Source organism: Callithrix jacchus, chromosome 20, assembly GCF_049354715.1.
Source record: "Callithrix jacchus isolate 240 chromosome 20, calJac240_pri, whole genome shotgun sequence".
Lineage (NCBI taxonomy): Eukaryota > Metazoa > Chordata > Mammalia > Primates > Cebidae > Callithrix > Callithrix jacchus.
This window is the reverse complement of record NC_133521.1, coordinates 24,295,983-24,323,481: the sequence shown is the minus strand read 5'-3', so window position 1 is coordinate 24,323,481 and position 27,499 is coordinate 24,295,983. Positions and strand designations below refer to the sequence as shown.

At 40.6% G+C, this 27,499-nt stretch overlaps 2 protein-coding genes and 1 pseudogene across 17 annotated transcripts in view; all 3 read left to right on the top strand.

The window, feature by feature from the left end:
• NAE1 (NEDD8 activating enzyme E1 subunit 1) overlaps positions 1-12,349 on the top strand; it is a 28,280-nt gene extending 15,931 nt beyond the window's left edge. For 3 of the 6 annotated variants that reach the window (XM_054248681.2, XM_054248683.2, XM_054248679.2), the window contains 11 exons: positions 567-626; positions 718-851; positions 3,022-3,097; positions 3,381-3,420; positions 5,014-5,100; positions 5,484-5,576; positions 9,241-9,355; positions 9,441-9,490; positions 9,658-9,739; positions 11,467-11,587; positions 12,112-12,349. In XM_054248681.2, the coding sequence (XP_054104656.1) occupies positions 567-626; positions 718-851; positions 3,022-3,097; positions 3,381-3,420; positions 5,014-5,100; positions 5,484-5,576; positions 9,241-9,355; positions 9,441-9,490; positions 9,658-9,739; positions 11,467-11,587; positions 12,112-12,141 (888 nt within the window). In that variant the 3' untranslated portion in view covers positions 12,142-12,349. Of the gene's footprint in view, positions 1-566; positions 627-717; positions 852-3,021; positions 3,098-3,380; positions 3,421-5,013; positions 5,101-5,483; positions 5,577-9,240; positions 9,356-9,440; positions 9,491-9,640; positions 9,740-11,466; positions 11,588-12,111 lie in introns of all 6 variants that reach the window. The other 3 variants (XM_008986010.5, XM_002761052.6, XR_008478208.2) reach the window with 2 other exon arrangements.
• A 1,697-nt stretch (positions 12,350-14,046) lies between these two features.
• TERB1 (telomere repeat binding bouquet formation protein 1) overlaps positions 14,047-27,499 on the top strand; it is a 52,627-nt gene continuing 39,174 nt past the window's right edge. For 6 of the 11 annotated variants that reach the window (XM_078357370.1, XM_035282706.3, XM_078357373.1 and 3 more), the window contains exons 1-3: positions 14,047-14,667; positions 15,402-15,551; positions 18,772-18,834. In XM_078357370.1, coding sequence (XP_078213496.1) covers positions 18,804-18,834 — 31 coding nt within the window. In that variant the 5' untranslated portion in view covers positions 14,047-14,667; positions 15,402-15,551; positions 18,772-18,803. The remainder of the gene's footprint in view (positions 14,668-15,401; positions 15,552-18,771; positions 18,835-27,499) is intronic. The other 5 variants (XM_035282704.3, XM_035282705.3, XM_078357372.1 and 2 more) reach the window with 5 other exon arrangements.
• Positions 25,953-27,060, top strand: LOC144580517 (small ribosomal subunit protein eS4, X isoform-like; annotated as a pseudogene).

Below are 27,499 nucleotides of genomic sequence, written 5' to 3'. Positions count from 1 at the left end.
GTATAGATAAGGTCTCTCTGTGTTGCTCAGGTTGGTCTCAAACTCTGGGCTCAAGTGACTCTCTGACCTTGGCCTTCTAAATGCTGGGATTATAAGTATGTATCATTGTGTCTGAGTTTATACTTTTGATTAATGTATGATGATCTTGCAATAAAATTATAGTTTTAATTTTTTTCAGAGTGGTTGTCTCAACGGTCACTAATTAGGGTGCAAGGGTTTCAAATTTTTGACAAGATGGAAAATCATGAAACACTACAAGTCTATAATCTGTTGTATCTTCAGATGTAACTATATAAAATAATTTACTGGGGCTCCTTCTTTACTGCACTTATGGTATAAGAGAATAGGTATTAAATGCTAGTAACAGGGGGCAGGAGAGGTCTTTGTTTCTTTCCCCTTCAAGTCTTCATATGGTACTCATTCAAAATAAAATAGTAAACAAATCAGAAGTTTGTATTTTATTACAGTGTGAGAATTCAAAGAACGTATCTGAAGAATTAGCACTGAAAATAAAAATGGGCAAATTCTTAATACCGTGTAAGTAAATTTTCATGTTCCTTTGTTAGATCCCAAGCAGTATTGAAGATATATTTAATGATGATCGCTGCATAAATATCACCAAACAGGTAACAACAACAAAAGTAAAAACATTGCTGTCTAAACCTTTGGTTTTAAAACACCACTTAATGTTAATTTTTTTTTTTTTAATTCTTTTAGACTCCATCATTTTGGATTTTAGCTCGTGCCTTAAAGGAATTTGTGGCCAAAGAGGGTCAAGGAAATTTACCTGTTCGAGGCACGATTCCTGATATGATTGCAGATTCAGGCAAATATATAAAACTGCAAAACGTGTATGTCATTGTTTTCAAACTATGTAATAGACAAAAGTCTTGAATGTATTAGAAATAAATATTTTATCAGCCTGTCAGAAATCAAGTAAAAGTTTATTATAACCTCATTGCTTATAAATAAACTAGGCCAGCTTCAGTCTCTCCTGCCTGTAATCCCAACACTTTGGGAGGCCAAGGTGGGAGAATTGCTTGAGTCCAGAAGTTTGAGACCATCCTAGGCAACATAGCGAGACTTCTGTCTCTACAAATTGAAAAATTAGGTGGGCATGGTAGCACGCACCTTTAATCTCAGCTACTCGGGAGGCTGAGGCATAATCCCTTAAGCTCAGGAGTTTGAGGCTGCAGTGAGCCATGATCATGCCACTTCACTTCAGCCTGGGTGACAGAGCAAGACCTTGTTTCAAATAAATAAATAAGTAAGTAAAAATAAGCTAAAGAACTTAGAGGGCAGTTTCTTTTTAGGTTCAAAGCAAAATTGAATGCGAAATACAGAATTACCACATACCCCTAGGAGGCAGATTTTGTTTTTCATATTTCATGATAAACTTAGTGTTTGATCACTTACTCTGTCCTATCAATTATATTCTATGTATTAAGTAATTTATTATACACACAAGGTTCACAACAACCCTATGAGAGAGAGATACTGTTATTGTCCCCATTTGATACATGAGGAAACTAAGGTATTGAAAAGGTAACTTATACAGGGTCACATAGCTGGTGAATGGCAGAACCAAGATTTGAACCCCAGGAAACCAGTACCAGAGCCTACATTCTTAGCCATGGCCCTATACTGCCTTCTATTTGTAACTTAAAACCATGAAGGGTGTGATGAATTTTTTATCTTAATGTTTCATAATTTAGAGTCTATGATTATGTAGATACTTGCTATCCAGGTATCCCTAGCTTGAACCCAGATAGACTATCATAGGGATGAGTCTCAATGAATATTATCCTCGTATAGTTGGGGCATGGTGCAAAGAATCCAGGTCCGCTGGCTTGGTTTCTTTGGGGGCCAAGTAATGTCACACAGAGATGATCTCTGTTCCCCAGACAGATTTCACTCTTCATAGTCACTGTTGAACAAATTTTGGTTTGTTGTGCTAGCCTAAGAGTTCAACTACTTAAAACTTATTGAGGATAGAAAGAAGTATGACCTTACATAGGAGGTAGTCGGCTTGAACACTGCTGATTGTTAGAGGGTGAAAGGTAAATAGACCTAAAGAAAAGATTTATAGCTGGGTGCAGTGGCTCATACCTGTATTCCCAGCACTTTGGGAGGCCAAGGTGTGTGGTGAAATATGCCACAGGAAACGTTCCCAGGTGTTTTGAATAGTTGAAATTTTTTAAGTTTTCTGTGGTCTCAGTGGTATAGATAATTATTGGATAAAGTTTTTTTTCTTCCTTTCATAATAAATGGGGAGAGTATTTTAAAACTGAATCAGAGATAGAGCATGTTTATCTGTGGCAGTACTAAAAAGGCATGAAGGTCAGTTAATTGAACATTGTCATTAATACAGTATTTTCAGTTTTTAAATCACTTGAATCCAGAAGTTCAAGACCAGCCTGGGCAATGTGGCGAAACTCCATCTCTACAAAAAATACAAAAATTAGCCAGCCGTGGTAGCGTGCTCCTGTATTCCCAGCTACTTGGAGACTGAGGTGGGAGGATTGTTTGAGCGTGGGAAGCTGAGGCTGCTGTGAGCCAGGATTGCGCCACTGCACTCCAGCCTGGGTGGCAGAGTGAGATCCTGTCTCAGAAAACAGAAGTTTTACATTGGAGATGGACAGTTTTAATGTATTTAACTTTCCTTGGACTTGACTTCCAGGAGATAAGTCATATTCTTCAGTAACTTTTTTTTTTTTTAAGGTCCTTTATCACAGAAGCCTAGATAGATCATAGATCCCTTTAGGAGGGTAGTTTTCAAGTTGGGTGCTGTTAGAGGGACTCTGGGTTTTAGTGGGCACTGAGAGTCTGTCATTAACACTGGAAAGATTTCCAGCTACTCATAGGTGCTGTTGATAGCATTTCCCTGGCATTTTCACATTTCATACATTGTCAGGCCTGTGTTTTTTGATGAAAAGGAAGGAAATTTTTTGTTTACTTCATGATAATTTAAATTTTGCTAATTTAAAAATTTGTTAATAATTGCTTTTTGTTCTTTTTCAGTTACCGTGAAAAAGCAAAGAAAGATGCTGCCGCTGTAGGTGATCATGTTGCCAAATTGCTGCAGTCCATTGGCCAGGTAAGCTGCTGGGCACACTGTGCCCATACAGGCCTGAGCACATGACTCCAGCCAGAAAGGGTTTAGAGACAGAAGGTGTAGCACTGGCTCTGTGCTTCTTTGGAGGAAGTTCTCATTTGCCTGCCTAATGGGAGAGTTTGTGATAAGGAAACAAGATTATTTTTAAAGTGCTCTCCCAGCTCTCGGAGCAAGCCTCCCCATTTCACAGTGATTGGCTTTGTGCTGCACCCTTTGTTAATTTTCTCTTTTAAACTGGAACAGATTTATATTTATCTCTTTACAGGCACCAGAGTCCATTTCAGAGAAAGAATTAAAATTACTCTGTAAGTCCCCTTGAATTAATTTCCTTATTTTGCTTGATAGAAATGTGCCATAGGGAATGTTTCCAGGTATTTTGAATGGTTGAAATTTTAAGTTTTCCATGGCCTCAGTGGTGTAGATATAATTATAGGTAAGGTTTTTTTCCTCTCATAATATAATAAATGGAGAGTATTTTAAGACTGAATCAGAGGTAGAGCATGTTTATTGGTGGCAATGCCAAAAAGACATGATGGTCAGTTAATTGAAAATTGTCATTAATACAGCATTTTTCGTTTTTAAATTTTAAGTAATTTAGGAAATTTTTTGTTTGAAGACTTTGGCTGTGAAGTCTTGAGTCACATGTACTTTGAAATATTGGTTTAAATACTCACTTTGGTCTGTTTTAAATGATTGGAATGGAATTAAGAATTTTGCCATCTAGTTTCAGAGTGGTTAGATTCGTGGGAGTCTTCTCAGTAACTCCTCTGTAGGCCAAAAGCATTTTCTTTTATTTAAGAGTCAGTTTCAAAATCCTCAATCTGTTGTACATGCCATCCGAAGATTTCCTCCCTATAGCTACAGCTCCTACTGCTCCTACGTCCTGTGGAAGTTTATATTTTGCATGCTCCCCATCCTTAAAAAAGATTTATCCAAGCTTTCTATTTTATGACTTCTCCACAATGCCTGTTTAGGCTCAGTTTTAATGTTTTCTTCCACTACTGATCTTGCACCTTGTTTGTCTATTAGATTAATCTTGAATTAGCTTTGTTATATTAGATTATATGACATGAGATTGAAAGTTTGAACATTTATTATTCTATTCTACTTTGGGGCATTTTTAAAAATTTCAATAATACAAAGCTTAAAAAAAAGTCCTTACCTTTATCAAGAGTACAATTCATAACCCTCTCTCCCTTAGGACTACTTATACTTAATAATGATTAAAATTGTTATTTGTAGAGCCATATCAGGCATTGTACTAGTTTACTTTATACAGGTGTCACATTTAATCCATAGAACAATTCTCAAAGGGAAACGGTGTCATCCCCATTTTACACATGAAAACTGAGGTTCAGGGAGCCTATCACCTTACTCGGTCTGAACTGGTTGTAGTGCCAGGGATATAAATTTAAGGTGATTGGTGTTCTAGTTCTTTCTCTTCTATTAGAGCTAAGGAGAAAACATTCCTTCACATTCCCATGTCTGAGAAGGGTATATACATAATTCTCTGGGGTTTTCTTTGTTTGTTTTGTTTTGAGATGGAGTCTTGCTTTGTTGCCTAGGCTGGAGTGCAGTGGTGTGGTCTTGGCTCACTGCAACCTCCGCCTCCTGGGTTCAAGCAGTTCTCTGCCTCAGCCTCCCAAGTAGCTGGGATTACAGGCGCCCACCACCATGCCTGGCTAATTTTTTTATTTTTAGTAGAGACAGGGTTTCACCATCTTGGCCAGGCAGATCTTGAACTCCTGACCTGTGATCCACCTGCCTTGGCCTGCCAAAGTGCTGGGATTACAGGTGTGAGCCACCATACCTGGCCTTCTCTGTTCTTAAAGTCACCTGTGATTCTTAATATTCACCTGTCACAGTTTTTACTTCCTTAATATCTTTCCTCTGTTCAGGCAGCAATTCTGCATTTCTTCGAGTGGTGAGATGTCGATCCTTAGCTGAAGAATATGGTTTGGATACAATTAACAAGGATGAAATTAGTAAGTATAATAGCCTCTGATTCTGGGTTAATTTTAATTAATTTAAAAGATATAAATATTTTGTGTATAATAGTGTTGAGTATATGGTGATGATATAAAAGGTAATGTAAATATTTATATTCTAATTTTATTCTAAGCTTATCTAAGTAATTATAGTTTATGTATATATTACATGAAACTTAATTTATGCACAAAGTCATATTTGGGTCACCGAGTCCATTGTATGATATGTATGAGTTAAACTCAGTATGTTACTACTTTAGTAGAGATTGTGTGACTCCAGCTCTAATAGTTCTGAAACTCAAGTATATAGTAAATTCAGCTCTTCATTGTTTGTTATATTGGAAATTAACCAAATCATACTGAAATTTTTTTCCTTTCAGTTTCTAACATGGACAATCCAGATAATGAAATAGTGTTATACTTAATGTTACGGGCTGTTGATAGATTTCATAAACAACATGGTAGATATCCAGGTAAGAATAGCAATTGAATTACTAGATATAATAAGATTTTCAATAAAATATTTAAATTGAAAGTGTTCTCAGGGTGTTTATAATAGCATTGCTTTAATTTCACATTGTAAACAGATTATACCCCAAATGTTCCCCAGTGAGGAACTAACTTTTGTTTTTTTAGTGTTCTAAACTATTACAGGGGGATGTTGGTTGAATATACAGAAGAAAACTTTTTTTCTGTCATTTTCCACAGTTTGCTACTAAGACTCCCACTGAATTTAATTTTTTTTTTTTAATTTAAGACAGGGTTTCACCATGTTGGTCATGCTGGTCTTAAACTCCCGACCTCAGGTGATCTGCCCACCTTGGCCTCCAAAGTGCTTGGATTACAGGCATGAGCCACCACGTCTGGCCTCCCACTGAGTTTAATTTAGTGGAATGGGAAAGCCAGAAGAAGTATGCTGGCCAGGCACTGTGGCTCACACCTGTAATGCTAGCACTTTGGGAAGCTGACTGAGGCAGGTGGATTGCTTGAGCTCAAGAGCAGCCTGGGCAACATGGTAGGACCCCATGTCTACTGAAGATACAAAAAATTAGCCAGACATGGTGGTGTGTACCTGTAGACTCAGCTACTCGGAGGGTGAGGTGGAAGGATCACATGAGCCTTGGAAGTCGGGGCTGCAGTGAGTTATGATTGCACCACTGTGCTCCAGTCTGGGTGACCGTGGTGAGACTCTGTTAAAAAAAAAAAAAAAAGTGGCTGGGCCTGGAGGCCAAGGCAGGTGGATCACAAGGTCAAGAGATCAAGACCATCTTGGCCAACATGGTGAAACCCCATCTCTATTAAAAATACAAAAATTAGCTGGGCGTGTGGTGCACGCCTATAGGCCCAGCTACTAGGGAGGCTGAGGCAGGATAATCGATCGCTTGAACCCGGGAGGCAGAGGTTGTAGTGACCCGAGGTCATGCCACTGTACTCCAGCCTGGGCAACAGAGTGAAACTCTGTCTTAGAAAAAAAAAAGTATGCTAGTAATTTCTGAACTCAAGAACTCTGAAGATATAGGGATTTCTTTGTTTAGTATCTACTTTTTATCTTCAGCAAGTAGAGTCATTGGAGAATTGGCATAATCTCAAAGATCTGTGGTTGCTCAGAATATTTTTATTGTGTACGATAATTTTAATTGTGCAAGATTATTGCATAGCAACACGTCCTAGGGGAATCATAAAACCTGTTGCCCCATCCGATGCAGTGTGTCTCCAGAGTTTACAGTCTTTTTTTTTTTTTTATTGAGACAGAGTCTCACTCTGTCTTCTAGGCTGGAATGCAGTGGTGTGGTCTCGGCTCACTGCAACCTCTGTCTCCTGGGTTTAAGCAATTCTCCTGCCCCAGCCTCGCCAGTAGCTTCGATTACAGGCACCCACCTGCCACCACATCCAGCTAATTTTTGTATTTTTAGTAGAGATGGGGTCTCACCATGTTGGCCAGGCTGGTCTTGAACTCCTGACCTCAAGTGATCTGCTTGGCTCAGCCTCCCAAAGTGCTGGGATTACAGGCATGAACCACCCCTCCTGGCCCAGAGTTTATAGTCTTAATGAGCAAACTTACTAGAAGAAAAAAAAGGAATAAGCACAAAATAAGTATTGCTTTATTTGTTTTATTTGATTAGAATTTATTTCAGTTATCTATTGCATAGCAAACCACTTCAAAACTTAGTGATTTAAGGCAGTAAGTAAAGTCGTGATTTTGTGGATTTCCTGCTCAGGCAGTTCTTGGGGAGTCATGCAGTTGCTTGATGCCTGGAGGTGGAGTCATTCTGAAGGCTTGACTGACTGAGTTAGATATGCAAGAAGACATTTTTACTCATGTAACCAACACGTTACTCAGAATAGTGGGAATAGCTGGGGGCTGCTCAGGTATCTCCCTTCATGTGGCTAGCTTGGACTTCCTTTTAGCATGTCAGTTGGCTTCCGTAGTTAACATTCCAAAAAACCCAAACAAGGTACAAGGATTTTTATGACCTTGGAAATCATATAGCATCACTTCTGTTGTATTCTATTGGTTTCACAGGGCCAGCTTAGATTAAGAATGGGAGGGGATTACATAAGGATTTGAAGGAGATGTTTTTTGGGGAGCCACTGTGGGAGACTGTAGAACATAGGCTTTGGAGTTAAACCTGGCTTTCAGTCCAAGATTTATCACTTGCTTTGTCTGTGACCTTGAGTGAGTCACTATTTCCCTCCTGGTCTCAGTTCTGTCATTTATGGAATGGCAGTAATAATATCTACTCTTGGATTTTAAGAGTTAAATATATGATATATGAAAACCATTTAACACATTGCCTAGCACCTTGTAAGTATCCAGTAAAGGATAGATATTACTGTTGGAAGAGTAGCGATAATAGTTTTTTTATGATTTTTAAAAATAATACCTGAATATCATGTAATTACATTTTTCCTTCCACTAGTAATAATAGGCATTATAGTTTAATCATGAAGAACTGCCTGGGGCTGGGCGCAGTGGCTCACGCCTGTAATCCTAGCACTTTGTAAGGCTGATGCAGGTGGATTATTTGAGGTCAGGAGTTCGAGACCAGCCTGGCCAACATGGTGAAACTCCATCTCTACCAAAAATACAAAAATTAGCCGGGCATGGTGGTGTACACCTGTGGTCCCAGCTACTTGGGAGGTTGAGGCCCGAGAATCGTTTGAACCTGGTGAACCTGGGAGGCAGAGGTTGCAGTGAGCCAAGATCATGCCACTGCACTCCAGCCTGGGCCACAGCATGAGACACCGTCTCAAAAAAAAAAAAGAACTGCCTGGGCTCATAGCCTAGTTAGCGGTATATGGCTAAGTAACTTAATCTGCTTATGCCTTAGTTTTCTCTTCTATGAATGGGGATGATTATACCTACTTCATAGGACTGTTGTGAGGATTCAATCAGTTAATATGTATAAGGTCCTTAGAACACAGTGTCCAGCATCTATTAATGCTCAATAAATGTTACCTATTACTGGCTGAGCATGGTGGCTCACACCTAAAATCCCAGCACTTTGGGAGGCCAAGGCAGGCAGATCACTTGAAGCCAGGTTTGAGACCAGCCTGGCCAACACGGAAACTAAAAATAGAACAAATTAGCTGGTTGGCTCACTCCTGTAAGTCCCAGCTACTTGGGCGGCTGAGGCATGAGAATCATTTGAATCTGGGAGGCGGAGGTTGCAGTGACCCAAGGTCGCACTACTGCACTCCAGCCTCAGTGACAGAGCAAGACTGTGTCTCATTAAAAAAAAAAAAAAGTTACCTGTTATCAATAGTAGTATGTCTTCAGTGTCATTTATTATTTAGTCTTTTAGAATTGGAGAATAACTTTTATAAAGGGTATAAGTAGGACATTACTTTCTCTTTCAGTTCTTCTATCAAATAATTATTAAGCACTATGTGCCAGATGCTCTTCTAGACAGTGGGTATGAAGCAATTAACTGATTTAATTAAATTCAAATTTTTGCTAGGTTTTAGTTGGTCTCTGATTATAGGTTTGTGATATTTGCAAATATTGGTCTCATACTTTGTTATTTTTGTTCTTCAGTTTCATACATGTTTTGACTAGAACATCTGAAAACAGATTAAAGGAGGTAGCCATTAATTTTGAATCACATTTATTGTAATGAAAATTTTCATTTTTAGGGGTATCTAACTATCAAGTTGAAGAAGATATAGGAAAGTTGAAGTCTTGTCTCACTGGCTTCCTTCAGGAATACGGTTTATCTGTAATGGTGAAAGATGATTATGTCCATGAATTGTGAGTATTTTTTAGGGTGTCTAAGAGATGATACCTCACCTGTCATAAGGCTAATCAAAATTCATGTCTCTGTGCTCTCTTCTAGTTGCCGATATGGAGCCGCTGAGCCACATACCATTGCTGCATTCTTGGGGGGTGAGTTCCATATATGAGAAGACTCACCTGTTATTAATAGTACAGTTACTATTTTAATATGAAGTTTTGTTGTCATAGCTATTTTAATTAGGGAGGGCAGTGAAGCAGGATGTTATATTTCTTTTTCTTTTTTTTTTTTTTGAGACACAGTCTCACTCTTTTGCCAGGTTGGAGTGTAGTGATGCGCGATCATAGCTTGCTGCAACCTCAACCTCCTGGGCTCAGCCTCCTGAATAGCTGGGACTACAGGTGTGTAGCAACGTGCCTGGCTAATTTTTTAGTTTTTTGTAGAGAGAAGGTCCCACTGTGTTGCCCAGGTTAAAATACTTACTCAATTCCCCCTATACTGGTCTCCCTGCCTTCCGTTTCTCCCACTGCCAACCAACTTAAACTTCTGAACAGTCATTCATCCTTCTAAAGCATAGCTCTGATTGTGTCCTTCTACTAACCCTCTGCCCTCAACAGTCCTCAAAGCAAGCCCAGGGACCTTGGCTTGATATTAAAAACCCTGTGTTCTGGTTCTACTCAGCCTCTCTAGCATTGGTTTTTATCATATTACTCGCATTCCCCTCAGGCATGCTCTTTGATTTCCTGCTCCTAGATCTTTGCTCCTTTGGGGCTATTTGCCATAAAATATCTTTTTCTGCATATCCAAAAGCTACATATTCTTCAAGGCCCAACTCAAAAATGATGTCTTTCATAAAAGCTCCCTTTACTTCCCTCTCTCACTCTACTTCCCCCTTGTCTTAGTCACCTTGGGCTGCTGTAACGGAATATCATAGACTTATAAACAACAAAAATCTATCACAGAGTTCTGGAGGCTAGAAGTCTGGGATCAGGGTGCCAGGATGGTCAGGGTCTGGTGAGAGGCTGTTTCCTGGTTCATAGACGGCTCTCTCTTCTGTGTTCTCACATGGTGGAAAAAAATGTCAAAAGAAGTTTTTGGGGTCTCTTCTAAGGGCACTAATCTTATTCATGAAGGTTCTACCCTCTTGACCTAATCACCTACCAAAGGCCCTATCCTCACACAATTATACTGGGGGTTAGGATTTCAACATATGAATTTGAGGGGGACACAAACCATTTAGTACGTAACACCCCTCAAAAAAATACTACTCTCCTGTCTGTGATCTCCTGTAGACTGAACTATTTGCTCATGGCATTTTCCTTCTAGATATTGAATGTTTTGAAGGCAGATTTAGGTCTGATTAATATTTGAAGTGTTCAAAATGTAAATAAATCATAAGACTTAAGAAAACTATTTTCTAAGCAAATCCAAATTAAAGCCTGATTTGTAGTAATTTATTTTAAACTAAAACCAAGTCTCTTGTGCCAGAATAGCAGAGTTAACTGCCAATTCACAGAAAAGGGCAAATTATTATTTATTCAGATTTAGTCCAGAATGTTGAGAAGAGGTACAGCCAGATGGATGGACTAGATGACTTGTCTATAGCAGAAAAAAAGTATAAATTGAAGAGTTTTTTTGTTTTGTTTTGTTTTTTTTACTGCTATCCATTCTGTAATCATTTTGCATAGTGCCATCATATCCCCTCACTTTTTTCAGGTTTTGTTCAAATGCTGTCTTCTCTGTGATGCCATCCCTGACTCCCCTATTTAAAACTGAACCTTATATCCTGCATTTATATCTCCCTTATTTGAATTTTCTCTTTAGCGCCTATGGTCAGTTGACTTACTACACATTCTATTTATTTGTAAATTATTTCTCTCTCGCTGCTAAAAAGTAACATAGAGGGCAAGTGGATCTTTTTGTCTTTTTTCCCTACTGTATCCCTACTACCTATAACAGTATATGGTGCACGGTAGTCACAAATTCTTTCCAGTCAGCTGAGCACAGTGACCTGTAAGGCCTCCACTTTGGGATGTTGAGGTGGGCGGATCACTTGAGGTCAGGAGTTAGAAACCAGCCTGGCCAACATGGTAAAACGCTGTCTCTATTAAAAATACAAAAAAATTAGCCAGGTGTGGTGGCGGGCACCTGTGATCCCACCTACTCGGGAGGCTGAAGCAGGAGAATCACTTGAACCTGGGAGGAGGAGACTGCAGCAAGCCGAGATCATGCACTGTACTCCAGCCTGGGTGAGAGAGTTGAGACTCTGTCTCAAAAAAAAAAAAAAAATTCTATCCAGTCCATGAATATTTGGGAAAGAGGAATCTTCAGGATATAAAAGATGCACAACTTTTTTTCTTACTTTTTTTTTCTTTTGAGTAAATATAGCAGTCTGGCAATATTTAATATAGATCCTTCCTAAACTGCAAATGCATTTAGAACAAATATACCTTTCTCCTTTTTTATTATAAAAGTTAAAGAGATATAAGATAAAATTAAAATGCAGCAGAATGGTGTCCTTTGAGAATCTTTTATGCCTGTGTGTATCTTTTGAAGTTTGGCCAATCACACTACTATTTAGATTTCCTTTAATAACAAAAAGAATTATAGGCTTTTATGTTGATACGAATCAGTAAGCTAACTGCATCTGTTTTGAGTCACTTTCAAACACTTTTGCTTTTGAAAAGGAAAGATTTCTTTATCGAATTGAGTATTTATATATAATTCTTGATCACTCTTTTCAAAGATTTGCATTTCTCCTTTTTCCTTTCAGGAGTTGCTGCTCAAGAGGTCATCAAAATAATCACCAAACAATTTGTAATTTTTAATAATACTTACATTTACAGTGGCATGTCACAAACTTCAGCAACTTTCCAGTTGTAGAGTAAGCACCTTAGACGGTGCGTTAATGATTGAAACTGTAATTGCCTTTGGGTTGTGCTTTGGTCTGTAAAATTCTAAAGGAGAGCTGCTAAATTGTTTCCTTAATAAACATTTTTTCTCATTTGTAATAATGTAGTCTTGTTCTTTGTGAGGAGGGGAAAGGAGACAGTCATTTTCCTAGAAAATGAATCCTATCCATTTCTCATTGAGCATCAATATTGGCTTGCTATTTCAAAGTTACTTGCCACAGATTATCTCTTGTGTTTTATTAGAGATAGTTAAAAAAATTTTTTTCTTACCGTCTTCAATAATGAATGTAAGCCATGTGCAAATGTTAGCTACGGACATTTTATGACCATCATTTGTTAAAACAAATAGAATTTAAAAAGAAATTATTTCTGAATATGTAGTTTTTACAGAAAACAAGACCATTCCCTTGTATGTAGTGTTGTCTTAACTAACTTGAGTTTTGGCTGCTTACACCTACTTCTTTAAATTTTATGGGGTCAGGTGTTAAACAATGAGAACACATGGACACAGGGAGGGGAGCACTACACACTGGGGTCTGTTGGGGGGAATAAGGGAGGGACAGCGGGAGGTGGGGAGTTGTGGAGAGATAGCAAGGGGAGAAATGTCAGATATAGGTGAAGGGGAGGAAGGCAGCAAATCACACTGCCACGTGTGTACCTATGCAACTGTCTTGCATGTTCTTCACATGTACCCCAAAACCTAAAATGCAATTAAAAAAAAATTTTGTGGGGTCGTTCCACTCAAATTATTTATACTTTCTCTTTTCTTTTTTAAAGAAACGGGGTTTCACTGTGTTGGCCAGGCTGGTCTTGAACTCCTGACCTCGTGATCCACCCGCCTCGGCCTCCCAAAGTGCTGGGATTATAGGCGTGAGCCACCATGCCCGGACCCCTATATATGCTTGTAAATTTCATTTTAAAGAAAACTCACGTGGGACTATTAGCATTCACCAGCATATTAGAGGACAAAAGAAAAGGAAGTAGTAGATGTAAACAGAGGGGAAATCCAGAAGGTGGGGCAGTGTCCGGTTTCAGGCTTGATGTGTTAATATTTATGGCTGAGGCATGTGGTCCGTGCTGCATGGCTCTCAGTACCCTAGGGCAACCTTCCTGCAGCTGTCTCTGAGGCCAGCGTCTCCTAAGTGAGAACCTGTTCGATTTGCGAGGGTACTTTACAGGCACTTGGTGTTCTGGGCCCTGATGTGTCAGCCCTTCTTTAGCTGTTCTTCACCGTATCGGGGGCATTCCTCACTCCTCCATCGCCTAGCCGTCCCGTGGGCTGCATTTTAATGGCAGAGGAGGCAAGGGACAGGCCTTAGCCTGGGCCCCACTCTGATCCTTTGGTCCAGGCGCGGAAAAGGGCGTCTGGACTGAACTCCGGAGGTCCCCTGATTTGTTGGAGGCCTGGCTGCCTCTGTGGGGCTGCGGTGACCATCAGCGGGGTGCCCAACAAAAGGGAGAAGGCACAGTGCAAAATACAGGTGCCAGGCAGAGGGGAAGTTGAGGCTTCGCCGCCGAGCGCCTTGCGGCCACCGTCCCAGACCCAGGCCTAGTCAACCGCGCTCACGGTTCCCTAACTTTGGGGCTAATGCTCCTCTGAAGTAAAAACCCTAAAAACCAGGAACTGTGAGATTAGACTTCTCTTTCAAATTGTAACTTTTCTAAAAACCCTGCATCTGGACGCCGGCCACTCCCTTGCCATTGGCAACCTGGGGCACCTGCGGAGGCAATTAGACTCTGCATAGGGATGACAGGGATGCCTCCCGGAAGTCCCGCCCCCGGACGTGAGCCTGGACGGCTGGGCGGGAAAGCCGTTGGGCGTCGTGGCAGTGGGCAGTGAGGAAGAAAGGGCGAACGCCGTCGTGGGAGGGTAGAGGTCAGGTTCCCTCCTGCGCGTTCGGGTCCTGCCTTACTGCTCCTGAAAACTCCGTATGTTAGTGCCTGTGGAAGGCGGGTTGGGCCGGCCAGGAGGCCCTACTGCCTCGTCAGGCCCTTGTTAGCCCACATGAGGAGAAGGGTAGAGTTGGGGGAAGGGCCCTTATGGGCAGGTGCCAGGCCCCGGCTGTAGTCCCCACAGCCCTTGGCGGGAAGAGACATTTATCACGCACCATTTAGAGGTGTGTAGAGCCTGGCAGTATTCGCCCCGAATTCACGTCCGACTACCTAGGCTCCTCCCCACGTGACTCTGATGTGTGGAGACGGTGGGACCCACCGGTGAGGTAGTTTCTCAGAGTCAGGGCCGGGCCGCGCGTCCCACAGCACCTGAGTGGGGAGGGCCTGCTGAGGGGGCTGATGGCCCGAGTGGCCCGCGCCGCCAACCAGTGCCCTGCTCCCGCGCAGGACTTGCGAGCCCTGGTCGGAGAGGAGCCTGGAGGGGCCACCTAAGCGCTGCACAAGGAATTCTTCCAACTCTGTAGGTGAGTTGGCCGCGGGGTGAGTGCTCCCGCCTTGGAAAGGTTGCCTGTCACCCATGGAACCCAGGAGGAGGCCCTGAGGATTTATGCTCTTGGCGGGAGGCGCGGGGGAGGGTTTCATATTGTAAAGCCAGCTGACTCCTGGTACCCTCAGTGCCTTTTCTGGGACCTGAGTGACTGTTATTTCTCAATCTGTTTAAACCATTGAAAACAATTTGCCCTTTCTTTCTTGTCTCTTCTTTAGAGGGTATTTTTGCTGTATATAATTCCAAGCCGGGTATCCACGGACAACAATTTAGTGGTGGGATTATCAGTCCTGCCAGCCTTACACAAAAAGATACCATTTATCCTTCTGGTATCTTGGGATAAAATTTCGATTTCAAAAAGCTTTCTTGACCGGGTGTGGTGGCGGGCCCCTGTAATCCCAGCTACTTGGGAGACTGAGGCAGGAGAATCGCTTGAACCCGGGAGGTGGAGGTTGCAGTGAGCTGGTATCGTGCCGCTCAACTCCAACCTGGGCTACAGAGCAAGACTGTTTCGAAAAAAAAGCTTTCTTTAATTAATTAATTTATTTATTTGTTTTGAGACAAAGTCTCCCACCATTACCTAGGTTGATCTCGGCTCACTGCAACTTCCACCTCCTGGGCTCAAGCAACTCTCCTGCCTCAGCCTCCTGAGTAGCTGGGATTACAGGTGCCTGACGGCGCCCACCTAATCTTTATACTTTTCTTTGATAGAGACGGGGTTTCACCATCTTGGCCAGGCTGGTCTCGAACTCCTGGCCTGAAGTCATCCACCCACCTTGGCCTCCTAAAGTGCTGGGATTACAGGTGCGAGCTACTTTGCCCTGTCTGCTAAAAACTTTTGATATACATTTCCTAAATCAGGTAAACAATAATGTTCAGCTACTTTTCTTACTGAAATTTGAATTTAAGTTAACAGTACTGTTTTGGGGAATCGATTGAGTGAAATGTGTAAATGGGAGAGGTTCTTTCTGTTATCCAGAAAAAAACCCTTTTTCCTCTGAGAATACAGTAAAGAATTTTGAAATCTCCTTGTTTGTGACAGTACCTATATTCACTAAATTACTGAAAGCACTTCGTAATCTGCTTTATATGGCAGGTGCTTTTGTTCTTGAGAATATAACTTTTTTTTTTTTTGAGATGGAGTTTCACTCTTGTTACCCAGGCTGGAGTGCAATGGCGGGATCCCGGCTCACCGCAACCTCAGCTTCCTGGCTTCAGGCAGTTCTCCTGCCTCAGCCTCCTGAGTAGCTGGGATGACAGGCACACGCCACCATGCCCAACTAATTTTTTGTATTTTTAGTAGAGACGGGGTTTCACCATGTTGACCGGGATGGTCTCCATCTCTTGATCTCGTGATCCACCCGCCCCGGCCTCCCAAAGTGCTGGGATTACAGGCTTGAGCCACCGTGCCCGGCCTATACTTTTTTTATAATTTAAAATTTTATGATTATCAACCTCTTGAAAGCTATAACTTGCCCTTTGCTATGGGTGTTTTTAAGCACTTCGCAAGTACATAGATGACTTGTGTTAATGCTCCCAGGTACTTGGCAAACTATCTTATTGTGCAAAGTAACCCTTTATTAAGAAAAAAGTATAAAAACAAAGGGAGAAAACAGGTAGTGTGGGTGGTCAGTTTTTATTTCAAAGCATTTAGGTTTAAAAATTATACATTACTCCTCTCTTAAAAATTATATTAAAAACAGAATAGATTGGATAATTAAAATTAAGGAAATAGCCCTTAAAGTCATCCACGAAACAAAAACATCCATATATGATAACAATTGTCCATTTTTTAAAGAGTTCATTTTTTAAAATTTATAATCTTTTCTAAATCTTAACCCATTTGTTTAAAAACAATATATATTTATATACGGGAGACAGTATAAGAGAGGATAAGAGTATAGGCCCTTGCCTCAAATTTTCTTGGTTCCCATTTTAACTCTGACACTTACTAGCAATTTGAACTTTGTCAAATTATTTGCCCTTGCCTCACGTATCTTCATCCTTATAATTCCCTCATAAGGTTATCGTGAAGACTAAAAAGAATATTCGTAAGGTGTAAAGAACAGAGCCTAACCTCAATAGATATTTACTGAATGTTAGATACTGTTGTTATTATAAAAATTATGAAAAATAGAAAATAGTTGGATAAAACCCATAGAACCACCTGCTAAAAACAAGTGTTACTATTGTCATCTTTCTAGCCAGACTTATTTTATGTTTACCTCTATCTAATTGGGATCATACTGTAGATTAAATTGAGTTTAATCTACTTTTTGGTTAACTCTGTAATGTAAGCATTTTTCTTTGCCATTGACCATTTCTAGTAAATGTGAATATTCTTGTAATATCCTATCCTGTGGATTTATCATAAAATAGCTATTTCTATTTTAATGTAATATTTAGGTTAAAAAATGGGCCAGGCATGGTGACTCATGCCTGTCATCTCAGCTCTTTGAGAGGCCAAGATGGGTGGATCACTTGGAGCCAGGAATTCAAGACCAGACTGGGCAACATAGCAAAATCCCTGTCTCTTCAAAAAATATTTAAAAATTAATAAAACAAAAAAATTAATGGTGGTATCCGCCTGTAGTCTCAGCTACTCGGAATGCTGAGGCAGGAGGATCACTTGAGCCCAGGGGTTTGAGGCTGCAGTAAGCCAAGATCATGCCACTGCACTACAGCCTGGGTGACAGATTGAGACCCTGCCTCATTATAAAAATGCAAAAATAATATACCTGTACATTTGTATACTACTTTATAAAAGATTGTTAAATTGTTATTTCTTTAAACATTTCTTTGTGCTTAGGAATTTTCTTTTTTTTTTTTTTTTTCTTTTTGAGACAAGGTCTTGCTCTATAAATGGATAATTGGATATCTCTCTTTAACAACATAGTGTTGGAATGAATAAGAATTTTAGAGTTCTGTGAATCCTGATTTTTTTGCCCTGAGAAGTTAACTGGACTCTGAGACATTTTTCTAACTAATCAGTTTAGGATTTTAAAAAGTAAGGTATGTGAGAGGCCATATCAGAGTTGCCAGTTATTTTAAAAATGCTTCTGGGCTGGGCATGGTGGCTCAACTGTTTAATCCCAACACTGTTGAGAGGCTGAGATGGGTGGATTGCTTGAGCTTAGGAGTTGGGAGACCAGCCTGGACAGCACAGTGAGATCCCATTTCACTATACCATGTTGAAAATACTCATGGGTTGTTAATTTAGTATTTAGCTTGTGAAGAGAAAGGCCAATCTGAAAAGTGTGTGTGTGTTTTTAAACCTCTCATTGGTAGAGGGGTCCCTAATCTGAAACTATGAGATGAATATTTTCATGAGAAAAATAAGAAGAAAGTGAGAGCTGGGTGTGGGGGCTCACACCGGTAATCCCAGCACTTTGGGAGGCTAAGGTATGTGGATTGCTTGAGCCCAGGAGTTTGTGACCAGCCTGGGCAATATGGTAAAACCCCATCTCTACAAAAAATACACAAAATTAGCCAAGTGTGGTGGCATGTGCCTGTAGTTTTAGCTACTCTGGAGGCTGGAGGATCACCTGAGACTGGGAGGTCAAGGCTGCACTCAATCATGATCAAACCACTGCACTCCAGCCTGGGCATCGGAGTGAGACCCTGCTGTCTCAAAAAAAAAAAAAAAAAAAAAAAAGAAGAAGGAAATGGGACCAGAATCCAGGCACCCAATCATTCATTTGCTTAATAAAATTTGTTACATGCATATAGTGCTTAAAAATGCCAGTTGCATTGATGTATGTTTTAAATGTAATTGTAACAACTCTGTGAAATAGGAATATCATTGCTATTTTACAGATGAGGATACAGAGCCTCAAAGAATTTAATCAACTTGCTTGATATTACACAATTAATAAGGTGCAGATTCAACTTATCACACATCTAATAAGTTGCAGATTCAACTTATTATTCAACTAAGTTAATTACATTTAATTATTATTTTAAAAGTTGTAGTTCCCTGGTCTTTTGGCTTCAGGAAAACAATGTTTCCCACCCCTTTATATTTATATCTTTGGCATTCTCAAACATTGATTTAAATTGAGAAAATACCTTTGTCTTATAGATGAAATATAAGGAAAAAGAATACAGACAAGCATGGAAAGTGAAGACACAAAGAAAACACAAGGTGAGAAATTGATGGATCATATATCTGCAATTAGTTTTGTATTTGCTAGATAATACTGTAGATTATCTGACAGGATCCAGGAAATGAAAGAATCTTTCAGCCATTTACATAAATATTGAGCGCAACTCTGTGCCTGTCACATAATTTCTGGCTTTAGGAAACTGACATTCTAATGAGAAAAGACATACTGATAATTCAAATATCACATGATAGTTGATTTAATGTCAGTGTATACAAGAATAGTGGGAACTTGAGAGGACCATCATCAAAGTATGCCTGGAAGTACAGATTTCAGAATTGTTCCCAGAAAGATGAACAATTGAATCCATGGGCATGGAAGAAGTTAAAAGGGATAGAGAATAGTGTTCATTAATATATACCATCACATAAAGTTTTAGCTGAGGAAGAGAGTTCTTTAAAAAAGTCTAAGAAAAACATTTCAAAAAGGTGAAATCAGAACCTAATGCTTCATGGGAAAGAGGTTGCTTAAGAGCCTAAAATGTCAAATGCCACAGATGAGGACTCAATTTTCTACTGCATTTTGCATTTAGGATGTTATTTGTTATATTAACAGTAAACTTAATAGATTTTAGTCAGATTGCAGTCTGTTTAGGTATGACTGGAATTAAGATTAAGATCTGAAGACACACAGTATGAATGAATTGGCTTACTCTTTAAAAGCTTGACTAAAGATACATAATTGGCCAGGCGTGGTTGGCTCACTCCTGTCATCCTAGCACTTTGGGAGGCCAAAGTGGGGGATCACTTGAGCCCAGGAGTTTGAGACAAAATTGGGCAACACAGTGAGTGAGACCTTGTCTCTACAAAAAAAATTAAAAATTAACCAGGTGCTTTGGTACATGCCTGTAGTGCCAGCTGCTTGGGAGGCTGAGGTGGGAGGGTCACTTGAGCCTGGGAGGTCAAGGCTGCAGTGAGCCATGATCACACCACTCCACTTAAGTCATGGTGACAGAACAAGACCCTGTCGTTCATTCATAAATAGATAAATAAATGCATAGTAAGCTCTGTGGCAATAGCTAGGGGGAAGTTATAATGTCAGGAAGGTGTTATAAAAGACAGGATACCGTGGCTCATGCCTGTAATCCCAGCACTTTGGAAGGCCAAGGCGGGTGGATCACAAGGTCAAGAAATAGAGACCATCCTGGTCAACATGGTGAAACCCCGTCTCTACTAAAAATACAAAAAATTAGCTGGGCATGGTGGCACGTGCCTGTAATCCCAGCTACTCAGGAGGCTGAGGCAGGAGAATTGCCTGAAGCCAGGAGGCAGAGGTTGCGGTGAGCTGAGATCGCGCCATTGCACTCCAGCCTGGGTAACAAGAGCGAAACTCCGTCTCAAAAAAAAAAAGACAGGATAATTTCTGAAGAGGGAATGGAGATTCTGAAAAGGGAGAAGTTAAAAACTGGAGAGACAGGGGAAAACTGTTGGTGATTACCCTCTCAAACCATTTATGAAACCTCCAACCTCAGTCCCACATCTCACTCTCTTCCACTTTAAGTCTTTAGGTTGCTCCCAGAAGTAGACTGTGAGGTAAGGATTTGAGTGCAAGTACTTTTTTTTCATAAAGTGATCCCAGGAAACAATGGCTGGAAAGTGGGGAAATGAGATAGGAAAAAGAAGACAGAGTGTGTTATCAAATATATTATTATTATGGGTAACTGGAGCTTAAGCCTGTTGGGAAACTCGGGAGCCCATTTAGAGTTATGTCCCTGAGAGTCATCCCACCCCAAAGGGTGAAGAGTATTTATCCATCAGCTCTTATCAGTCAATTGTTTAGCAACAGGGTGAAGTGGTATCTAATTGTGTTTTTGATTTGCATTTGCCTAATGACTGGTGATGTTGAGCATCTTTTCATATACTTATTGGCACTCTATGTTCTTTGGACAGATGTCTACTCAAATCCATTCCACACTTTAGATTGTCATTTTAGTATTGCATTTTAAGCATTCTTTATCTGTTCTGAACACAAGCTCCCTATTTTATTTGGATAACAATATTTTCAGATATTCTCTTCCAGACTGGGCTTTTGTTCCGTATTCTCGATAGTGTCTTTTGAAGTATAAAGGTTTAAAATTTTAAATCCAATTAGCAAATTTTCTTTGATTGCTTATGTTTTTTTGTATTCACTTCAGTATTTGCTTGTTTATTTTCTTCAGGAATTATTGAAGGAGCTAGGTTACTTTGCCTAGAGAAGATAAAAACCAAGGTGAAACATGATAGTTGTGATGTCAGGAGATGTTTTGGCTGGGAAGGGAAGGATTACGATAGGAGATATCAAAGTATGAGAAAGGCGTACAGAAGAGAATGGAGGAGTACGTAAAGAAGTTTCTTGCAGACCAGGCATGGTAGCTCACACTTGTAATCCCAGCATTTTGGGAGGCCAAAGCAGGAGGATGGCTTGAGCTCAGGAGTTTGAGACCAGCCTGGGCAACATGGCAAAACCCCGTTTATACAAAAAATAGAAAAATTAGCCAGGCACGGTGGCATGTACTTGTAGTCCTGGCTACTTGGTAGGCTGAGGTGGGAGGATTCCTTAAGCCCAGGAGGTTGAGGCTGCAGTGCTCTGTAATTGTACCACTGCACTCCAGCCTGGGTGATACAGTGAGACTCTGTTCTTAAAAAAAAAAAAAAAAAAGTTTCTTGTATCCTGCCTGCATTGTGCCTAGAATTGAAAATCACTATGCTCCATCAAAAGTTTTCTTTGGCACCCAGCTGTGGTGGCTCACACCTGTAATCCCAGCACTTTGGGAGACCAAGGCAGGCGGATCACCTGAGGTCAAGAATTTCAGACCAGCCTGACCAACATAGTGACACCCCATTTCTACTAAAAATACAAAAATTAGCCAGGCGTGGTGGTGTGCATCTGAAATCCTAGCTACTCAGGAGGCTGAGGCAGGAGAATCACTTGAAACCAGGAGGCAGAGGTTGCAGTGAGCTGAGATTACACTACTGCACTCCAGCCTGGGTAACAGAGTGAGACTCCATCTCAAAAAAAAAAAAAAAATTATTTGGCATGTTGTTGATGTGGCTTATCGGTATCCATAGAGTCAAACTTTTGAAATGAAGTTTTGCTCTTTTTTTTTTTTTTTTTTTGAGACAGAGTCTGGCCCTGTTGCTTAGGCTGGATTGCAGTGGCCCAATCTTGGCTCACTGCAACCTCTGCCTCCCAGGTTCAAGCAATTCTTTTGCCTCAGCCTTCCAAGTAGCTGGTGTTGCAGGTACACGCCACCACCCCTGGCTAATTTTTTGTATCTTTAGTAAAGACCGAGTTTCACTATGTTGGCCAGGCTGGTTTCCAACTCCTGACCTCATGGATCTGCCCACCTCAGCCTCCTCAAGTGCTGGGATTACAGGCGTGACTGTGCCTGATGGAGTTTTACTCTTGTTGCCCAGGCTGGAGTATAATGGCGTGATCTCGGCTTACTGCAACCTCTCCCAGGTTCAAGCTATTCTCCTGCCTCAGCCTCCCAAGTAGCTGGTATTTCAGACATGCACCATCACACCTGGCTAATTTTGTATTTTTAGTAGAGATGGGGTTTCTCCATGTTGGTCAGGCTGGTCTTGAACTCCTGACCTCAGGTAATCCACCCACCTCGGCCTCCCAAAGTGCAGGGATTACAGGTGTGAGCCACCATGCCTGGCCAAACTTACCTTCTTATAGTGTCTAATGACAAATAAATATTTGTTATTGTGAAAACAACTTAGTGATAACTTTTTACTATCGTTTTTCACTAACAAATTTTGTCATGAATTAATTCATTGAAATAAATTGGCAGTTGAATTTCTTTCAAGAGTGAGACTATAGCCATGTGAGGTGGCTCATCCCTGTTATCCCAGCACTTTGGGAGGCCAAGGCAGATGGATTGCCTGAGCTCAGTAGTTCAAAACCACCCGGGGCAACATGGTGAAACCCCATCTCTACTAAAATACAAAAAGATTAGCTGGGTGTGGTGGCACACACCTGTAATCCCAGCTATTTGGGAGGCTGAGGTAGGAGAATCACTTGAGCCTGGGAGGCAGAGGTTGCAGTGAGCCAAGACTGTGCCACTGCACACCAGCTTGAGCGACAGAGTGAGACTCTGTCTCAAAAATAAAACCAGGATGGGCGCAGTGGCTCACGCCTGTAATCCCAGCATTTTGGGAGGCTGAGGCAGGTGAATTACCTGAGTCAGGAGTTTGTGACCAGCCTGGCCAACATGGTGAAATCTCATCTCTACTAAAAATACAAAAAACTAGCCAGGCATGGTGGTGGGTGCCTGTAATCCCAGCCACTTGGGAGGCTGAGGCAGGAGAATCACTTGAACCTGGGAGGCAGAGGTTGCAGTGAGCTGAGATCGCACCTCTGCACTCCAGCCTGGTGACAGAGTGAGACTCCGTCTCAAAACAAAAAGAACAAAATAAAAACCACAAGGAGATGCCATTACATGCCCACTAGAATGACTAAAATTTATGACTGATCATTTTGTATGTTAGCAAGGACGTGAAGGAACTGGAACTCTCATATACTGCTGCTAAATATGTAAGATGGTACAAAGACTTTGAAAGACAGTTCAGCAGTTTCATAAATTGTTAATGTGTACCTACCACTTGATTCAGCCATTCCACTCCTAAGTGTTTACCCTTAAAAGGGGAGAGATATGTCCATACAAATGTTCATAGCACCATTATATGTAATAGCTGAGAAGTGTAAGCAACCAAAATGTCCATCAGCAGATGAATGGATAAGCAAATCATGGCATAACTATACAATGGAATACTTAGGAATAAAAAGGAATTATAGATGCCTGCACCAACACAGATGAATCTCAAAATAATTATGCTGCGTGAAAGAAGCCACACAAAATAGAATACATATTGTATGATTCCATGTGCTGAAAAAATGCAAACTAGTCTATAGTAACAGAAGGCAGATCAGTGGGTGCTTGAGAAAAGAGGCTTCAGGAAAGCATGGAAGGGAGGGATTACAAAGGAGCAGGAAGATACATTCACTATCTTGATTTGTTTATACTTGCATGGCTACATAGATATATCAAGCCTTATCAAAATGTAAACCTTTTGTTTATAACTAAACAGCAAACAATACACAACTATTTTCCTATAAAATTCTTTACTATAGTCTTAAAACAATTTCCTCTCTTGATTTTAAGAATTTAAGTCAAATTGTATATAGATTTTGGAATAAAGCTTGAATTAACATTTATAGTTCTAGGCGGGTGCAGTGGCTCACACCTATAATCCCAGCACTTCAGGCGACCGAGGTGGGCAGCTCACCTGAAGTCAGGAGTTCGAGACCAGCCTGGACAACATGCTGAAACCCCGTCTCTACTAAAAATACAAAAATTAGCTGGGCATGGTGGTGGGTGCCTGTAGTCCCAGCTACTTGGGAGGCTAAGGCAGGAGAATCGCTTGAACCTGGGAGGTGGAGGTTGCAGTGAGCTGAGATGGCACCCCTGCAGTCCAGCCTGGACAACAGAGTGAGACTCCCTCTCAAAAAAAAAAAGTTTCAATTTTAGATTTTACATTTAGATATGCATTCCATTTTGAGTTGATTTTTGTATGTGATGTGAAGTATGAATTCAAGAGTTTTTGGATGCTGTTGTTTTGAGTATGGATATCCAGTTGTTACAACCCTATTTGTTAGCAATGCCTTTGTAAAAAGTCATGGGTTTTTTTGTATAGGTTTATTTCTCTACTGTTCTGTTTCATTGATCTTTTTGTCTATGCTAATGCCAGTGCCACACTCTTTCTATTGCTGTAGGTTTTAGTTTTCTTTTTTTGAGATGGTGTCTCATTCTGTTGCCCAGACTGAATGGAGTACAGCAGTACAATCTTGGCTCACTACAACTTCCACTTTTAAGGGATTCTCCTGCCTCACCCTCCTGAGTAGCTGGGATTACAGGCACGCATCACCACAACTAGCTAATTTTTGTATTTTTTAGTAGAGATGGGGTTTCATCATGTTGGCCAAGCTGGTCTCAAACTCCTGACCTCAAGTGATTTGCCTGCCTTAGCCTCCTAAAGGCATAAGCTACTGTGTCTGGACTACTGTAGGTTTTTAAAGGCTTGAAATCTGGTAGAGTTAGCCAGATTTATACTTAGGCTTTATACTTATCTTTCCATGTTGTCTGGTTATTGTAGGGTTTTTGCATTTCCATATGAATTTTGGCATCAGCTTGTCAATTTACACACACACACACACACACACACACACACACACACACACCCCTGCTGGGATTGCATTGAGTCTATAGACTAATTTGGGAAGAATTGACATCTTAACAATATTTAGTCTTTTGACCCATGAACATGGTATATAATGGCATTTATTTTGGTCGTCTCTAATTTCTCTCAGCAGTATTTTTTAGTTTTTGGTGTATGTCTCATTCACCTCTGTTGTCAATTTATCCCTAAGTATTTCATATCTTTAATACTATTGGAATGGAATGGTTTTTAAATTTTCAATTTCCGTTTGTCTATTGCTAGTATCTAAAAATATAGTCCTGTGATGCATAATGATGTTTCAGTCAACAACAGACCTCATATAGGACAGTGGTCTCATAAGATTATAATGGAACTGAAAAATTCCTATCATGCAGTAGTGCAACACATTACTCATAATGTTTGTGGTGATGCTGGTGTAAACAAACCTACCATACTACCAGTTGTGTAAAACTATAGCACATCCAATTATTACAGTACATAATACCTGATAATGACTGTCTTACTGGTTTATGTATTTACTACACTATTTATTGTTGTTTTAGAATATACTGCTTTTAATAATACACAAAAAAGTTTGTAAAACAGCCTCAGGCAGGTCCTTCAGGAGGTATTCCAGAAGAAGGCATTGTTATAAATACCGCAGTTCCATGCGTGATAGTGCCCTGAAGACTTTCTAGTGGGACAAGATATGGAAGTGAAGGACAGTCATATTGATGATCTTGACCCTGTTAGGCCTATGCTAATGTGTATGTTTGTGTCTTAGTTTTAATAACGTTTAAAACAATAAAAATAGGCCAGGCATAATGGCTCACACCTGTAATCCCAGTGCTTTGGGAGGCCAATATGGGAGGATTGCTTGAGGCCAGGAGTTTGAGACCAGCCTGGGCAACATAGTGAGACCCTATCTCTTAAAAAAAAATTAGCTGGGATATCCGGTGTGCATAGTCTCTGGTACCAATTTCTATGCATACTGGAAGTCAGAGGTCCTCTTTTCTTGCCTAACACAGCCATGGCTTGTGGTCCCAAGAAGCATCTGAAGCAGGAAGCAGCTCCAAAGCATTGGATGCTGGATAAATTGACCAATGTGTTTGTTCCTCATCCATCCACGGGTCCTCACAAGTTGAAAGAGTGTCTCCCCTTCATCATTTTCCTAAGGAACAGACTTAAGTATGCCCTGACAGGAGATGAAGTAAAGAAGATTTGCATGCAGCAGTTCATTAAGATCAATGGCAAGGTCTGAACTGATATAACCTACCCCGCTGGATTCATGGATGTCATTAGCATTTACAAGACAGGAGAGAATTTCTGTCTGATCTATGACACCAATTTCTGTCTGATCTATGACAGCTTTGCTGTCCATAGTATTATACCTGAGGAGGCCAAGTACAAGTTTTGCAAAGTGAGAAAAATCTTTGTGAGCACTAAAGGAATCCCTCATCTGGTGACTCATGATGCTCGTACCATCTGCTACCCTGATCCCTCATCAAGGTGAATGATACCATTCAGATTGATTTCAAGACTGGCAAGATTACTGATTTAATCAAGTTTGACACTGGTAACCTGTGTATGGTGACTGGAGGTGCTAACCTGGGAAGAATTGGTGTGATTACCAACAGAGAGAGGCACCCTGGATCTTTTGATGTCGTTCATGTGAAAGATGCCAATGGCAGCAGCTTTGCCACTTGACTTTCCAACATTTTTGTTATTGGCAAGGGCAATAAACCATGGATTTCTCTTCCCCGAGGAAAGGGTATCTGCCTCACCATTGCTGAAAAGAGAAACAAAAGACTGGCAGCCAAACAGCAGTGGGTGAAATGGTCCCTGGGTGACATGTTAGATCTTTGTACATAATTAAAAATAATGTGGCATGATTAGTAGCAAAAAGAAAAGAAAAAATTAGATGAAGTTACAATAAGCTAAGTTTATTTTATTATTGAAGATATTTTAAAAATAAATTGAGTAGCCTAAATTTAGTGTTTATAAAGTCTACGGTAGTGTACAGTAATGCCCTAAGCCTTTACATTCACTCACCACTCACTCACTGATACACCCAGAGAAACTTCTAGATGTACCTTTTAAAAAGTCTATATTATAGTCCGGGTGCGGTGGCTCACGCCTATAATCCCAGCACTTTGGGAGGCTGAGGTGGGTGGATCATGAGGTCAAGAGATCGAGACCATCCTGGTCAACATGATGAAACCCCGTCTCTACTAAAAATACAAAAATTAGCTGGGCATGGTGGCGCATGCCTGTAGTCCCAGCTGCTTGGGAGGCTGAGGCAAGAGAATTGCTTGAACCCAGGAGGTGGAGGTTTCCGTGAGCCGAGATTGCGCCATTGCGCTCCAGCCTGGGTAACGAACAAAACTCCGTCTCAAAAAAAAAAAACTGTATTATAGCTTTTCTATGTTTAGATGTGTTTAGA